The 18,964-nt window shown below is 36.2% G+C and overlaps 1 protein-coding gene across 1 annotated transcript in view; it reads right to left on the bottom strand.

Moving 5' to 3' along the window:
* DOCK4 (dedicator of cytokinesis 4) overlaps window positions 1–18,964 on the bottom strand; it is a 160,530-nt gene that overhangs the window by 87,484 nt on the left and 54,082 nt on the right. Inside the window, exon 13 of the mRNA XM_062492503.1 lies at window positions 7,185–7,310. Within this exon, the coding sequence (XP_062348487.1) occupies window positions 7,185–7,310 (126 nt within the window). The remainder of the gene's footprint in view (window positions 1–7,184; window positions 7,311–18,964) is intronic.

Here is an 18,964-nt window from a genome sequence, read left to right as displayed (position 1 = left end):
TACCTCAGCCTTTTCTTCTCATGTCTTGAGAGCAGCTCATCACAAGGAATATGCTTTTCTTTTCTGGCTGAAATATCTACAGAAGTTCTTATTTTTCTTTGCATTCCCTGCACTGGCCTTTCTGATTCCATTACTACACAACTGGGCAACATCCCAATATTCTTGCCAGGATACCTGTTCTTACTTTCACTGCTTCTGCATTTCCCTGTTGTCTTTTATTTTGACCAACATGTCAGCTGGTCTGTTCTCCTGCCTTCCCTTCCTGATTTTTTACACATTTAATTTAAAAACAGAAATTAGTTTTAAAAATTCAAGTTAAACAATCTAGGATCATTTGTGGAAATTGTAATACAGAAGGATATTATCTGAGAGAAGGGCATTGTTGAGGACAGCAGCTCAAGAAGACACACAGGAATGCTGCATTTCACAAAGAATTTCTTCACTGTAGGAAATGAAATCCCATTACTGAAACAATTTTTTTTTTTTTTTTCTGTTTTGCACTTTAGAAGATACTGAAAGACTGACTGGCTACTTATCAGGGAATATATTCACCACTTTTAAAAGGGGGGCAAATGGATATGCTTGAAGCTGCCAGTGAACATGTTTGAGTTTTAAAGACTGTGACAACCATCAGTCAGCTGTCTGTTAAGCGCCTTTTCCCAGAGCTCACTTTCACTTCTCCATTACTGAGGCAAAGAACAAGCACGTGAGCTTTGCACACATTCACAATATTTATGAATAATATACACACATGACCCAAGAATGAGAAAACATTTTACTTCATGCCAAAATATATACATACAAAGGAAAACTCTGAGACTGGGACCTTCTGGGTGATACTTGACAAAAAATTATTTGGGGCAGGTTGTGTGTCTGTATTTAAGTCTATTACAGTGGATGGGCAGAAAAATTTTAGGCAATTTCTACTATTTATATACTAGCAGCTACTTTATATGTTATGACTGGCATTCTTTTTTCTATATGAGAAACTTAATTAAAACAACTTTGCAAATTATAGGATTTTGGGAGCACTGGTCACTTTGGTAACATCACTGCCTTTTTATTATAGGATTAAGTAGACTTGGGCATTTTAATCAGAGATGAATGAAGTGATTTGTTTAGTACTTTTCTCAGTTACTATACTTTTTTTTTTTAAACAAAACATTATCTGAATTTTCAGCTTTACTGAAGAAACATTCAACAAGCCCTAAGACACTCACCAGAAAACATCTGATTAAGCAAATGAAATGTCCTTTACAAGGAATTCTCAAACAAATGCTTTCAGATTTCAAATGAATTGTACATCTACCACTAAATACCCAATTGTTCTGTGACTTTTTTCTATTCCTTTTAACAATCAGATGTAAAACAAGTTGTTTTGAACAAGTGAGGAATAAAAGACTTGCAAACTTTTTTCAGCAGAAAACTTTGACCTGTTGACTTTGTCTAGCTTCAAAAATAAAGAAAATATTTCCAATAGAATTTTGAAAGAATGCTTATTTTTACATATTTAAAGCATTCACTTGTTGGTTTACCAGTGTTCCTTACCCAGTTTATCAAAGAAAAAATTCCAAACTATAATTATCTTTGCATACACTTCCCACGCATCACTGCTACTTATTCTATACTCAGTAGAAATGTAGCTTATTCTGCAGAAAGCACTTCCCCCATTCTACATTTCCAGAGGTTTTAAATTAAGGCAAGTACAGTTTCTATTTTTTCTTTCAGTTTCTAATGAACCAAAAAAATAAAGATAGAGGAGATGGAAAGGAGAAGGAAAACAATACACATGTTCCTTGCACCTGTCTAACCAAATTTGTTCTAGCTTTCTTTTCTCCAGTGACTTGTACAAATGTTAATTCCTTCAACAGACAGGATTAATGTTTTTAAAATAGGATTTGCAAATCAGGTTATTCCCCCTAGAGTACTACAATTTTGTGAAAGGTGAAAATGCAAGGTGTGTCTTTACTCCACTATGTTGCTTAAACATATTTTGTGTAACTAACATATCCAGTGGCAGAAGTTGAACTGTTTGTACTTCATGTAGTATAAAGAAGTTCAGAAAAACTCACTCCAGTGCTCAAGGGAGAAAATGCTGAAGTGTCAGACATAGATTTGTTCTCCAAGAATCAACAGCTGTTTACTAACTCCAAGCTCACTGGTAGATACAGACACCATGATGAAGACAATATATTCCATAACTTTCTTTGCATTTTTGCTCTCTCTGGAATCCTTTTCTATGCTTTGAAAGAATCAATGCCTCTAGTCAAAAATCACATAATTGAAAATGAATGTTATCACAAAGACATAATTTTGTGAGATCGTTTGTATAAAAAGACAAAGATGCTACTTCTAGTTTTGTTGTAATACACATTTATGGTTTTGTGTTGCACTAAGGATGGTTTGTTCTGTTTCCCCTCTCGGTTTGTAGCGTGGTTCTCCCCTTAACCCCTCCCTTTTCCCCCTGGCCAGCCCTGAGTGGCTGTGACCCGGGGTTCCTCCGCCCCTGAGTTGGGATTGAAAATGCCCCGCGTTGGGCGCCAACTGCCAGGGTTCCCCTGGTCTTTCTGACCTGCCTCGGCTAGCTGGGGTCAGAGAGATAAAGAATTTTTATCTGGCATGGACAAAGGCAAAAGATTAGAGGAGGCTCTCCTTCCCGGGATGATCCAAGTTTATTGTCCTGAAGAGCTCCAGGGAAAAAGAGAGAGAGCATGGGAAACGTGGGGTATTTTCAATATTTTCTCCTTACTAGGCTGGCCAGGGGGAAAAGGGGGGGGTTAAGGGAAGGGGAGAGCGACGCTACAAACCGAGAGGGGAAACAGAACAAACCATCCTCAGTGCAACACAAAACCATAAACGTGCATTACAACATAGTTTTATTTTTAAAAGCTTCTGAAAATAGTAAGAAAGGTTGGTGAGTGCATATTTGTACATGAAAAAAGCTTCTAATAATCCATATGAAGGCATGATTAATACACATGATTAATACAGGATCTGATGAGATTTAACTGGACAGCAGAAGGACATCTGATGAAATTAAAAGGTGACAAACACAGCAATGCAGATGTGCTCGTAAAAAATTCAGCTACTTCTCCTAAATTAAATATATGAAAGCTAAATTTAGGAAACTTAAAAGCACATCAAATATCCCGGGCACTTAATTCTACCTGCTAAATGAGCAGAAATTGTAAAAAAAGAAAAAGACAACATTGAAACAAAATGCAACTCTTAATCTTGAAAAATTAAGCTAGAAAGAATGAAAATTCTGCTACAAAAATTGATACTGTAGCTACATGTAGCAATGCTATTTGTCAAAATTTATCACAGAATTAGAAAAGGGCCAAAAAATTCTTAGTCAAGTATTACAAGCCAAGACTTGTCCAGTCAGGACTGACTACAACAGTTGTAGCGGATGTAGTTGTAGTGATGCATGAATTCTTTAGCGTCTTCTAATATGATAAGAGTTTAATAATTTGGATGGACATGAAGAAATATTAACTCTTATCCTTAAAATAAAAGCATGCGGTGATCAGATAGCAGCAGTGGCAATGGGACCAGTTCAGATAATAAGCTGAAAAAAGGATGGCTATAGCTAATTGTCCACCTGTCTTTTTAGATGTCACCCAACAGGCCAATTGTTACACACCAAAGTATATTTTATGGACAAAGACATTTTGAGCTACTGTTCCCTATAAGCTAGAGAGCCTTTCAAAATCAAATCCATAGCTGTTTTAAGTAAGAATTATCTTGTTGTATTACTATAGACAAAGCTGCATAGAGGAAGTTTGTAGGTAAAATTCTAGGAAGTAAGACTTGGACCTCACAGAATTGCTCAGTGAAAAATGTATTCTACAGGAAGATGACAAAATTACTCTACGTGCTAGTGTCTCACTGAACGGATTTTGTCTTTGAATGTACCAAGCAGTTAAGAGAACAACTGCCAGTAAACTCCCAGTAATAGACTTAGCACTGTAAAGAACAGTGTAGCTTAAATGAAATAAAGCAGATGCAGTTCTGATCTGGAATGCACAACAAAGGAACACGTGCACCTATATGGATGCTTATCACACAGAAGTTTAGTCTGTTTACAACTGGGAGGCATCTAGTGAAGCCAGTTAAGTCTGCATTTAGACAAACAGCTGTGCTAGGGTTTATTCTAATTCTAAAAAGTCCAGACAACACATCTGAGTGATCAGGCTTATTTACAGAACTAGATATTTCCCACAATGATACCAAAGAACATGTACATGCACATTTATAACACATGAGCATGAACAGCACTGAAGGTATGCACTGATACAAGTGCTCCAAGTCAAATTTGGAAAGAGATTCTATAACACTGAACTACATAAAAGCGAAAAAAAGCTGGTAAAAGTATGCATAGAAAAAGGGCTTCCACTACCCTATTTCATTACCTATTATGTATGTAAATTTAACTCAGAGTGCTCCTCAAAAGCACACTACATTTGTAAATATCAAAAGCTAAATTTTATATACTAAGTAATGATGTGGCTGTCAGGAAATTGTGAACACAAACTCGGTGTGCAAGCACAGATGTTCAATGTTATACAAAGCTTCCTGATAATATTGGCTGTCTATCTACAGCCAACCACATTAGAACACTGGAATAGATTTTACCAGTCTGCCCTGAAATCCTGGCCAAACCTAGAAAATGCATATTGATTATATTCACAAGTTGACACTTTCACTGCCTGTCCTCCTTCTGTTGGCTAGAATAAAGTGAGTTACCTATTTCACAGCCTTTTTGAATCATAGCCCACCTACTATTTCCCAGCCATCTACTCAATTTCCTAAACCAGTTGGAGTTCTTCATTAAGAAATTCCAAGGGTCCTGGATAGTGTATTTTGTGGTTTCAGGCTGTCAAGCTGCAGTGACAGAAAAAGCATTACTCTGTAAAAAAATGCATTATTATTGTCAATTCGGGTTTGGCACATATGCTGATCCCAGTTACTTCTCACAGCAAAACCTCCACTGAGAAAAGGATTCATATGACAAAAAAAAGAAGGTCAGAGAGAGTTTAAATACACTAGAACAGGAGAGAGACTTAAAATATGGAATTTTTAAGAGAGATACTGCAGTTTAGCAGCATGAAGCATTTCTTATTGAATAATTCAAGAGGGTCTTATTCACAACACTAACCTAAATGCTAATTAGCCACAGCAACATCCTTTCAACAAAAATATAAAATAACATCTAATTAATGACCATTTCTAGTGGCAAAAGATGAAATTCTCTAATTCGTCTGAAAAAAAAACAAAACAAAACAAACCACCAGAAGAAAAATAAAATTGGAATTTGAAATAGAAAAGCATTTCAAAGGCTCGGTAGCTGAGGGCATTTCAGGGCCTAGGGCACACTGCACTGGTTAGTCCTTGAAACTCGTCATTGCAAGACTGAGATGATTATTTCTCTTTAGGAGAAATCCCCTCCATGCCAGTAAACACAGAAGTTGTACATTACTTAAACTGATGCATGCATACAATTGGACTGAGAAAGCACTATACCAGAAGCCATATATTACTTTTTAACTAAAACAATGACAAAGTGAACCTGCATAATTGTTTGAAACTAAGCTAAGAAACTCCTCCAGCAGCTGATTACACTGTACTCTGCTATAACATGTGTTTTGCAGTTTAGTACATCACATTATATCTCAACTAGAAAATGAGGGGGTAACAGATCTATTTATAGAACATAGCAATTTGATAACACAGAGCAGCAGGTCACAGATAACTGGAGAAATGATTCCTAATGGGATTTACTGTGTGCTCAGCAAAACTGTTTCCACTGCTACCTGCCAGATTATCTACAACACCCATTTGATTCAAATTTCAAATCCAACAATAAGACAACAAATAAAGCCTAGATAACAAGCAATAAAATTTCAATTGAATTGCTTCCACCAGGAGTATATATATATAAAATAACTTCAAATTAAATGGCACCTTACTCATGCATTTTATTATTCTAAATACTGCAGTCATACCATTTTCATTGTAGTGCTGAAACTGTTTTATTAACTTGTGTTATGGGCATGTTTTAAGTGACCAGTAGTGCTGATCAAGGATGCAGAAGAACAGATGTTTAACTGGCAGTAAGCACACAAGAGTGAACTCTCAGCTGTCAAGTTTCAGGCAGAAGTTCAAGAGAAATAAATGCTCACAGCTAAAGCTGAGCCTCATTACAGAGTTTCAAATGCCTATTTAGACCTCCTCGTTTAGTGAAGTACAAAAGTTTATTTATTCTTGCCTCAGAACCTTAGTTTTACTTCTGATTTAGGCTCACAGGAATGCAAAGACATCTTTATATGTAGAAGATAGTCTCTACTAATAATCAGAAAGTCATGAGGATGATTTACATTTGAGAAAGTCAAGACTGTACGTGTGGACTCAGCTGAAAGCAAGATGGGAGCTCCTCCCTGCAACATTTCTCAGCAACAACATAACATCATAATCATGCCAAACTGATCTGCTTGAAAGTATGATTTTCCTTTAAAGAGACATTTGCTTCCTAATTTCAAGCAACCCACTGAATTTTTAAAAAAATTCATTTCAGGGATAAAGCTATAAATTTTTCTATGAACTTCTTCCTATATTTGCTTCTTCACATTCACACTGACACAATCTTCCCACCTTCCTTAGCACTGGATTAAGTACTTGCATATTTTGTCATATAATAAATACAAAATACATTTTCTACATCTATGTTATTACCCATTACTATAATTTCCAATACTGGGGACACAAACCTCATGAAAACAGAAGTTGTACAGTACCACTGAAATTCTGTGAATCTTTATTTAGAAAGCTACCAGCTCCTATGAACAAAATGTTCTGCTGGTTATCTTTTTACCTGCATAGAGCTCAGCAGCCTTGCATTCAGGCATCCTCACTTCTATAAAGTGAGGTTCCATCTTTCAAAAAAGGCTGCTTTAGCCATATGCTTTTTGACACTAGAACAGTAACTATACAATATAATGTAATGGGAACATTGGGACACAGTTTTCTTCTATCTTTATGAAAAAAATATACCATTAAAGTCCTGGGAACTGTTTAAGAAGTTTCAGAATACAGTATTAATTTGAAAACCAGCTGAAAATCAAGTAATTTCTCGTAAGTTCTTTCCTTTACTGCTTATTAGGATAGTTTTCTCTTTAACTTACCAGGCATTATAATATTGGAAAAACCTAGTTTCCTTGTTATGGATACTCCATGGGTAAATCTGGATGTATACTCCCTCCTAATTTGTTCTATGTCTCCATGAAGCAACTGAAGAGAAACTGCCAGACCTGAAAATGAAGAAAAAAACAAGGAAAAATGAGACATTCAAACAGATTATTATCAGTACTTCTTTAAAAAATTATACATTTGGAAGTATATATAAGCATTCTTGAGAACAGAAAATTCAGAGGAAGTTTAGTAATAACAAGCCAACCCACTTGAATTTTTAACTGTATTTGTGAAGGGTATCAACACCCAAAAATCAGTAAAGTCTTGCAAACAAATTCCCATGAAAAAGCATTAGCAAATTCTTACTGATGTGTAATTGAACTCCAATGACATGTACAATAATTATCTCAGTAGGGATGGACTAATGTTTTAACTAAAAAGAGAACTAGAAAGAAGTCAGTTTGGAGAAATTTCAATCAGAGTATTTGCTACTATTTCAATTTTTCACTCCTTTCAATGTAATCCTGCCTTTACTGGCATGCAAGAATAAGTACACATACAATGATCTTGAGCTATGGTGAAACAGAAGCCTCATCATGGTGCATCACTTCATATCACCTGATATAAAGCAATACAATTTATTAATCCAAAATCTGAAGAAAAAAGTTCTAGTAAACTCATGTAGCATAATGGGTATTCTTAGGAACAGTAATTTCATAATGACAGAAACTACAATTTTTTTCAACGTTCATTTAATCACACTCTTTCTTATATTTACTAGAACACATGCAAAATGCAAGGGCAGTCATATAATAATTTTCCAATTTTTATTCATATAGAACCAAGGAAGCATAACTTCTACTACATCTGCAGTATACAAATATATTGCTAAGAGAATACTTCATTACATTGAGATTAACAAAAGGAACAGGCATGCCTTTTGGTTATTTCAAATATAATCACTGAGGAAAGTGTCAGAATGACACAGCTTGTGAAGATTAATCTTGCCTGACCTTCAGCATTACTACAGCGTAGCACGTGTCAATATACAGATCAAGGAGAAGATAAAAGCAGACTCTTTGAATACACTAAACAACTGGAAATAAATAGACAATTAAAAAAACTCAGAAGACGACTCATAACGAGTTTGAGATTAAGCTGAAGCAAATAATATGTACAACACAGACTAAACAACAAGGTCATCAGTCCTTTCAGATTTGAAAGAAGTTTTCCCTACAACCATGTTACTGTTTAACTGAATAAATTTACTTGAACTCTGGCAGTATCTAAAGTCAGTGCTCAAAACTCTGTACTACATACTGCCAGTCCAGGCTCCCACAGATCAAATATCTAATTACCATGACAACTTTTATATTTTTCCTCTTACGTACACTTACATTTTCTTATTTTGGCAACTCCAGAGAATGCGATACTCTGACCAAACTTTCCTTCTCATGAAAAACAGCTCGCCTACATATCTCCAACTGGGTATGTAAACAAGTCTTACAAGGAAAAGGACTCAGCGAATTAATTTCTATTTTAAAGACTGTATTTAATGCCATGGACATTAATTATTTTTGAAGGGCAATTTGTTCTATGGTTATACAGCGAACAACCTTTAGGAAATAGTGACAATTATTATTTGGGCAGGTGAGAAAAGAAACCACACTGTGAGTAGCTGACTGTACAGATGCTTGCTACAAAGTCATACAGGCAGAATTTGGGCTCTGTTAGAGCAGGTGAAAGGCTTTCCATTGCTGTATGGGAAGAGCTAAGCTGGGTAGAGCTTCTTCATAAATATGGATATTTAGCCCACCCCAATCTTGCTGCTTCTATATTTTAAGAAATTTTTATACATACACATGTATAATCATGCCCTCACATGCCCCTATTGCACCGTTTCCTTGGAAACATGAAAAATCCATTTGCTATTGTTACAAATCACATCTACCACAACAGCATTAATCAGATATTGTACACCACCTGGTGTAAAGTTGTGTTTTCTAAACAAGGGTTGAAGACCCTAAATCCGACTTTCTTTCAATACAAATTTCACAGGTTTCCTTGAAGAATTTTATTCAACTCTAAAATCAGATGTCAAAAAAACCTCATCAGTAGCTAAACAGTTTTAACTTGAGAAAAAAAGCTATCTGTCAAGGTTTTCAAGCTACTTGCTCATGCAAGGCAAGAAAGATGTAAAGCTCTGTATTTCATGGCATTCATTGTTCGAAAAAAGCATCAAGAAGTCTCGCAGTGAACACACTTGAAACACTGATTAGTCATTTTACCTATAGTTTAAAATCCATCTTTGGAATATAAAAGGCATGCATTCCCCAGCTTTTCAGACAAATAAAGAACACTGGATTATAGATACCAAAGTTACTTTAAAATGTTATATGGCATAAAGGCACCAGTAAATAGGAAAGAGTGAAAGTCAACCAGAATGGAAACAAAGCAAGGATGCACAGGGAAGTGCATTTTCTTTTTAAAATCAAGTCCTCAAGTAAGCAGTCTTGCCACTGAGGACCCAGTTGCTAAACAAAAGGGAATTGACAAGAAGGGAAGTAGAACTGATAAATCCAGTAAAAACACTAAAGTTGGGAACACACTGACTTTATGTAATCAGTGAAAAGAACATAAGTCCCAGGAAAGCAATCAGATTGCTCTGTCAAAGCTTCACTAATTTTTCAAAGGCACTCAGGCTATCTTCCATTAAGAACATAAAATCATAAGAGGCATACTCTTACTGAGGTGTGATACCCACATTACAGAACAGGTTGCCTGAATTCCCAATGATTTGTTACATTTGGGATGTTGAGATGGGTAAAAGGAACATACTGTATATAAAAGGGTTTCCCCAAAAACTGGTTTAATTCTGCTGCCAATATCACACTATCTGATGACCAATAATTGGCCACTGGTGAGCTGTTCACAGGCCTCTAGTACCATCCTATGCCAGTACTTTCAAGGTGCCCATTATGGTCACATCTTTACTCTTCTTGTTCCATTTTAATCTAGGGTTATAGACAGTAAACTCTACACTGAGTAACTACATGTTATAGCTATTTGCTAAATACAAAGCATATATACCAGGGTGGGTTACACCACACAGCTGCACAAAACTAAGCAAGAGCTACAAGAAGGCAGATAAAAATTATTATTTTGTCATTAAATTTATGCTTTTACAAGTCAGAATAAATCTCCAGGCAGGGTAAGACAAGTCCAGCCAGCCAAAGCCAGATAAGTCAAGAGGACCTTCTTGTTGTCAGCTAAATACTAAGCTTGTGGCCAGTTGCAAGCCACAGCAATCCCATATTCATGGGTTTATAAAGATGCAATACATTTGCTAAAGAAAGTAAACATTCATCATGACTGAAGAGCCATGCAAATATAATAAAAATAATGGGGAAGATGTACTTAAAAAAATGGAATAAATCACATTTAACAAGAGTTGACGGTTTGTAAGCTTATTATAAATTGAGCTACCAAAATATCAGTGTGTGTTAACTAACAGTTTAAAACATACTGACACATTCCACTCAGATTTTCAGAAGGGTGAAGATTCATCTTAAGAGAGACTCCCTCAGGCATATTACAAAAAAAAGTAGATTGAAGAGGAACTCACAAGTTGAAACACAGCACCCTTAAACTAAAAGGGAGATTATTTAGACCAAATGTTAGGAAGAAATTCCTAACACCACCGAGGGTGGTGAGTGACTGATAAAAGATGCCTAGAGAAATTGTGGATGTCCCATTCCAGGAAGTGTTCTAGGCCACGTTAAACTGGGCTCTGGGCAACCTGATCTAGTGGGTTTCATCCTTGCCAACAGCAGGAGGACTGCACACAGCAAAATCATTAGCTTTAGGAAAAAATTAGAAAATTTTGTGGTGGTATAGCTGTTCACAGACAAAGCAAAATAGATATTTGTAACATGTCACCATACACTGCATCTGACTGTGGTTGCTACGACCAGTACACCATCTATGACAACTGGGAGCCATCAAAAACTTCATAACTATACATTTTCCATTTCTATAACATGGAAACATAACAATGAAAATTATTATCCAGTCTCTGAAGAACTGGCACATTTTCTTTAATAAGGCATGTAGTCTAGCTTTGTCCCCTCAGAAAAAAAATCAATTACCTTCCCAGTGGTAATTAAAACTTCTTGTGTTAGCTATTATTATTTATTTACCCCAGTTTTGAAATCACTACTACAATACTCTGCAAATAGATATGCTTTTATTTCTTTTGCAAGCACATGAAATTTCTTACTATTAACTTGTACTAAATTTCAACACAAGACATTTTTATCATTCAGATGAAAGAGAATGCAGAAAATTGTCAAGCTGCTGAATAAGCATCCCAGATTTTTGTTAGATTTGTCATTTTACTTTCAAACAGCTTTTGTACTGTATTATTGATTTCTGCATCTAGTTATGACAAAAGGCATCTGTTCATTATGCTTATAGACCCTTTATTTGCATTTGAGCTTCTGGGGGAGGGGAAAGAATTTACATTCAGCTTCCATCTACTGGCAGCAGAGAATCCTAGATCATACTAGGAAGAAAATGCATAGCAGCTGCTCAGAAAACTGACAGAAGAAAAACAATAAACCTCAGACAGAACATTATTCAGCACTGTTTGTATTTTAAGAAAGGTAATAAAATAAGGCATCTGTCCATATAAAGCTGCCTAAAGGTGTTAAACGCATTCTGAGGGCTTACAGGAGGGTCCCATTTCCCTTAGTGTTTTAAGTGCAAAGGTAATAAAAAGTTAAAGGTAAAACCAGTAGATTTGCACAAACAAATGGTTTACTGATCTATTGTGATCTGGGACAACCAGTTGCATAAACCTTGGCCACAGAAAACTCTATGTAGAAAGTCCCACAAATTACAGTCTGTGAATAGAGATTAGAAAAGGAGAGCTAGATTCAGTCCTTGACGGCCTTTTTGAAGACTTCATTCTGATTAATTTGAATTATCAAAGGAAACTCTGAACTCCTCTTTTCCTCAGCTTTAAATTCTGAGGTTTAGCTCAGTAAAAAAAAAAGAAGGCATGAATGGCATTGCAACATTTTGACAGCTTTCTTGGAGCTCTTGTACCCAAGACTTTTGTCAGAAATGCCCGTAAGTGTATAAAGTAGTGATGTTGTTCTTCTTCAAATGGAACAGAAACACTTAAATGCAAATAACATTTAACTGTCATAGGAAAACTGGCTTGGAATTTATTTAAAGGGTAGACGATAGAACCTCAACTATTTCTTGCCAGACTTACCACAAGGACCAAAAGGCTAAATTACTATTATAAGCATCTAGTCTAACTACCATATAAAGACAATAAAGATTTCAGAAATAATGTCTCCAGTTCTTGCCTTAGCAAGCCCACTGCTGCCCTTTTCTATTAAGAAGTCACTGGGCATGTTAGCACCCCTTTGCACACTACAATGTTATACTGCAAAGGTGAACCATCTTGCACAAAACTTTTTGAAATTACATTTTAAAAAACTGGATGGTTAGCTAGAATATCATGGAGTGTGCAGAAGACACAATTCAGCAACTATAAGTGGTTTATATTGCTTCTAGTGCAAATAACAGACAAACGGTTCCAAGGAAGCACTTGTTATTTTCTCCTTCATGAAGTGTAGCTCTTCGTGCAAACAGAACTGTATTAGAAATGTAGCTATTTGCATTCCAGCTATGTGTCTTTTTTCAAAGGAAACAGCTGTTTACTAGGTGGCTGAGCCAAATGTCAAAAACCAAATCCCCAACAGCATAAGAACCTAGGTAACAAATGTAAAGAACTTGTGAATAAGTCAACATTATCCAACAAGTAGAAGAAATTTTTGGAAAAGGCTTATAAAAACATAACGCAACTCCAAGATAGAAATAGGAACCAGCTATTCTTATTATGCAGCCTTAGCAAGAATTTCTGGCTTTAAATTGAGTGCCACTTGAATCACATGTCCAGCAGGAGCAGGGCAGTGACTGTTCCCCTGCCCTCAGCATTGGCGAGGCTACACCTCAAATCCTGCATTCAATTCTGGGCTCTTTGCTACAGGAAGGAAACTGAGGTGCTGGAACATGTCCAGAGAAGGGCAACAGAGTTGGTGAAGGGTCTGGAGCACAGTTTTTATGAGAAGCAGCTGAGGGAGCTGGGGTTGTTTAATCTGGAGGAAAGGAAGCTGAGGGGAGCTCTCTAACTACCAGACAGGAGGTTGCAGTGAGGTGGGGCGTCCATCTCTACTCTCCAGTTACAAGTAATAAGAGGAAACTGCATTGGAAAAGGCTGTCCAGAGAAGTGCTTGGGTCACTATCCCTGGAGATATTTAAAAGACCCACTTGGCAGCACTGGGTTAATGGTTGGACTCCTTGATCTTAAAGGTCTTTTCCAGCCCAAATGATTCTATCATTCTATTATTGTAGTACTGACTTAAATAACAAATCAGAGTTTCTACTGAACAGATGATCTCCCTGACACTACCCAATAGCATATTTTTCATTCTTCTCTAAAAACAAATATTTTAGCAACACTGAAGAGAACAACATGAATTTAACCCTATTACACCCTTATCTCTTCAGGGCCAAATGATCTTGGAACAACACTTCATGTGCAAAATTCTTTATATGCGTAATCTCTTGACTTTAGCATTTTTGAGAACAAAAAAATGCCTTGATTGACTGTATACTTAGTGAAGCACATAAAAGCAGTATTCTTATTTGAAATATATTTCAAACAGCAGCCTTCAGTGACAACTAATTCTTAAACACATCAAACTGGAATATACATAATCTCCTTGTCACAAAACAAAGATTTAAAGTGATTTATTAATTGTCCTAGAACTAGAGTAACTAAGCAAATGCTCTTGATGTTTAAATGTTAGCCATGTGAAGATAAAAAAGACATTTCAAAGCAATGCTGACACCTCAGAACCTTGTTGAGAAAATACAAACATCAGAAATCTTTTCTGTGATTAATTATATGCCCAGGACTTACGTAAAAGTTATGTACTTAATTCTGTTTTACCTTCTCTGTGAAGTTCTTGTTACTGCTCCTGCTATCATTCCTCCTCATTGTTCCCCAGTCATTGCTCCAGTCAATTTTCACTGTAAATTTTTCACTATGCTTTCGTTTTGGCTAAAACTCATAGCTGTTTCTAGCAGAGAATGCACATCTAGTTTCCCATCTGAGATTTCTTGTGCTGATTCAAAGGAAAAAGCTCTCCTTGCTACAACTCTGAGTGGGGTAATGCTGTGAACTGCTGGGGTAGTGTCATGCAAACACAGTCACATTACTTCTGGTATCTGGAAAAGTTACCAGAGCTCTATTCCTAGAAATTTTCTAAACTTATACTGATTATACACTTATACTGATTTATACACTTATATACTGATATACCAATTCCCAGTTGCATTTGATCTCTTACAGCTTTTCACTTCACAAGTGTGAAAAAATGATGCTTCTTGATTAAGGAGTCTCTGCAGTTTCTCCCCTGCAAGGTAAACAACGACTCTAACAGGATCCCTGCTCCAAATCAAGGAATTGGTAAGCCAAAACTACTTCTTGAGAAATAGGAAATCTAAGAAAGTATACATTCCTTTAAATTTCTCAGTGCTTGACAGTAACCGTGGAGAAATTATATCATCAGAGTGCCAAGGAACTGCTGAATGCAAGTAAATAGGCATAAGAAAGCCCCAAAGTTTGTACCACTTTTTCTAACCATCTCCATTGTCATACTTGTCCCAGAACTTGTATCTTGTCAGATGACTTCATGCAGTGGGCTGGTCTACATCATGGCTTTTCTGACCAAGCCTTATTTGACCACTGAGCCAGACTGAAACTTAGTAGCAATTGACAGGCATACTGCAGGAAAAAAGTCCCAAGTATGAGGTACAAATAGTTCCCTAACCAGAAGGAAGTTCTATGAAACTTACTTTAGATTGGTTGAATTAAAGTCAAAATTATTTGAATGAGCAACCTCACTGAACTTCTAAGAAGTTCAATCTCACTTTGAGGTAGGTTCCTCTTTCTGCTGATGTTGGACCACATAAATTCCTGAGGACCCTTCCACCCCAACATACTGTATGATCTGATGCATGATTTTTCCTTAAGATGACAGATTTTCTTTCCTCATGATTGTATTGTCAACAAACATCTATCAACACATGGGCTTCAAGTCCTGCATGCTTCAATCAGGGCAATCTCGTTTCAAGCACTCACATCAATTAAAGTTAATGTATAATTAACAGTGCTTCCAGTGGAATTGCAAAGTAAGCTTGGCATTGCTACCACAGAATACACCACACTACATTCAGTAAAAATGCAATTAGGTTATATCACTCATGTCTAGTTCATCAGAACATTCCAAGATAATGGCACAGGGAAAGACTTTCCCACTACATTAGTTATTTTCATGGACTCTACACAAGTTCAAAGCTACAGAGAAGCAAGATGTGTTTATCATTTCTTACATCAGTAATTTAACCTCTACAGGATATGAAAGGATTTTTACCTCCTTTGCTGTCACAACTGAAAAGCACATGTATCCCTTTCTCAGCTCCCAAGAATTACTGCATCAGTCACATGCAACTTTTCAAGACTTGTTGTAAGGAAATCCTAATCAGCATTTACAGAAAAGCTTACACTTGAGACTATTAGGAGCCTAAAGGGAAAAGCAGAGCAAAACAGAATGTCTTGAATCTCCTTAAAAGTAAATAATTCAGTCTTCATAGGAATATGAAGAAAATTAAATTTGTAGTGCATTTCATTGATATTTAAATATGATTTTTATCAGGTAACTCACTGGGGAGAACATTCATATATACCATGAGATCCAGGCTTAAATCTATCCTCTGTAGGATTTGGTAAGAGGACATGAATATAGATCACACTTAAGAAAATTATGTGCTACTCAGAAGGCTTTAGAGCCACTTCCACTTTCCCCATGGTATCATGAATATTTTCAGATCATGTGCAAAGTTGAATAGTTGCTGCAGGGAACTTGGAGAAGTCAAGCAATTAGCATGCTCATCTGGGACATGCAAGACTGACTGAAAATCCTTTTCCGAATCAGATCCCTGGTTCTACAGATACAAAGACAGAAATGTGCTATTTTCCTCACAAAATTGATGTAATTAAGTGTGATGTCTACGCAGGAATGTTAGTTTTTCCACTTCTTTTTGCATTTTAAAACAAAGTAACCAGCTTCTAATTCTAAGAAAAAAATATGATTCAAAAGGTAGATTTTGCAGCCAGCTCTGCTCCAGATGTTACTGAAACCCGATTTATGTAATAATGACATTCAACAAATACCAGAAACTAAATCTAAGAATAACATTGCTACTAAATGCAGCAAAGGTTGTACAGTTTGGCCTTTACAATATTGATCTCCTAACACCAGGCAACCATGTGTTTTACAGTTCTGTGATAACTCACACCAGCTGCAAAGCCCAGTGGTGAATGGGAATTGCATCTATGACCTGCTACTTTACTCTGTTAGATTGGAAATTCATACAGAAAACAGATTGCAGTTCCCACTCCAGCAAAGCATACTAAATTACCCATGAGAGAATCTCCTTCCTTCCATCCCTGCACCACTGAGAAGAGGAAAGGGGATGAACACCTGTCCCCTGCTCCATTTTGGGCTTTATAAAGAAGTGACAGTCATTTGCCTTTATTTGATCTTTTTAGACACAAACTGAGAATAAGATGCAAGAGGATTCTGTATTTTAGAACTGTCATGAGTTGAAGCAGAAAAAGTAGGTTTTTGGTGGTAGGGGTTGAGTGGCAAATACAAATGCTATAGTCTGTCACTTTGCATTTTTCATGGAAGACACTCAAAGCACAGTTTGAGCTCCTTTTCAGATTGACACAAAAACTGGATTTTTTTTTTTCCTGAAGAATATTATGAACTATCTGATAAAGTGTTTTAGCAGGGAGACACAACAATTCGTGGGAACTAAAGTGTGTAAAATCTCCTGACTTGCAAGAAACTGTACAGGAATATGAAGAGGGAACAAACTTAGAGAACAGACAATAGTCTGAAGCATCTTTGCTGTTGTTTTTACTTTGCTTCCTTTCTAAGTATTTTCTAAGAATTCAAGGTGATTTGAAAAGGGCAAGTTTTCCTGCATGTGGCTCATACCTACAACAGTTCCTAAGGGAGACAAAAGACCTCTGTCCTGCAAAGCAAGGTGTTATCTTTTTTGACAACAACAAGGTGGCAGCCAAAGCTAATGAGGCTTCAGAGCCAGCCACAGAACACTATCAAAGTAAAAGACAGCAAATGTAAAATAAAAAGTAGTGTAACAACAATATTTTCCATGAGGTGTCAGCAGAAGTATCTAAACATATTGCTAAAACCTTGCAAGTGCTTTGTCAGGCTGCTAAGGAGTCACAGATAATGAATTTCATGTGTGTGATATAAGTAACCTTCCATAGTTAATAGTCAATCTTTCATTTGCTTGGTACTCCAAGTGGTATTACTGCTCACTTCCTCTTTCTCTCTCCAACCTCCACATCCACTACTGGAATTCTGTGCTACTCTTCCTTCTTCACCTTCCTTACCCTGACAATCCTTTTCAAAATGTAACTAATCTTCCATTTACTACCATTTCCAGCCTCCTGAGACATGTAAGAAATTCACATGCTACATCTCTCATGTTGAATATTCACATAATTAAGAGTATTCAAATTTATCCAATGTCTTCTAAGAACTGCACATTTAACTGTGAACTCTTATTTCATGAGAGAAGAGTAGGAGTAGCAATGCATCACAGATTAAGCACATATTGCATGGACAGTCAGAACAACCAAGAATAAGTTTCTTCTTGATTAATATCATTAACATATTTAAGAAGTCAAACATTAAACATACTCAGTAACGTATGCTTCTATTTTCAGTGCATGATTTTTATACTTATTGTCCAATAAGATCCATGATAGTCTAAATCTTAAATACATGTATATATGTGGCTAGATTCTATATGAGAAAATAAATCAGAAATGGTTAAATATATAACTTCAGTCTTGTTAACTTTTATGTGCTTCTTGATTATCCATTAAAGATGGTAGAATATATATTTTCAAGATAAACATTACACTTGAAATCAAGTTAAAGAAGCCTGCAATGTACCATATAATTAGTTAAAGAAGCATGAAGTCTGCTACACGAAAGGCATTACAAATACAATATACTGGAACCTCGAAGATGAGATTTTTCTATGGTCACATTTCAACTAATTGACATTTCACGGGGAAAACCAACATTTGAATATAGAGACAATAGACCTGCAAGCCTCTATTTCAGTTTTCATTTCAGGTTTGACCCCCAGAAATCAAAAAAGTTAGCAAGTTGATACTAAAAAAAGAAAGCAAAACAAACAAACAAAAAAAAACAAACAAAAAAACCAAAACCAAGACCCCACAAGTTCATCATCTGCTGTGAGCCAAACTACCATCTCATAATAACGAAGATCAGTTTTGTCTCATTCCTTAAGTCACACACAAATTTACTTTAGACAGTTCCAGTCACATACAGCTGACCATGGAAGACTATTGATAAGTTCTTAAATTACAGCTCTGCATCTTGCTCAGCTGGAACACAAAGCTACCAGTAGGAATGCAGATATACATTCATTTTTTTCTGAAGTGCAATATATAATAGTTCTGGATTTGGCCATGAGAGGTGAGGTCTGGAGCCGTGCAGGTATTTCTAGTTTGCTATTTTCTACCAGCTACATCATGGATGGTGTGGAAGTAAGGAACTCT

The sequence above is a fragment of the Cinclus cinclus genome, chromosome 4, assembly GCF_963662255.1.
Source record: "Cinclus cinclus chromosome 4, bCinCin1.1, whole genome shotgun sequence".
Classification (NCBI taxonomy): domain Eukaryota; kingdom Metazoa; phylum Chordata; class Aves; order Passeriformes; family Cinclidae; genus Cinclus; species Cinclus cinclus.
This window is presented reverse-complemented; position numbering and strand designations above follow the sequence as displayed.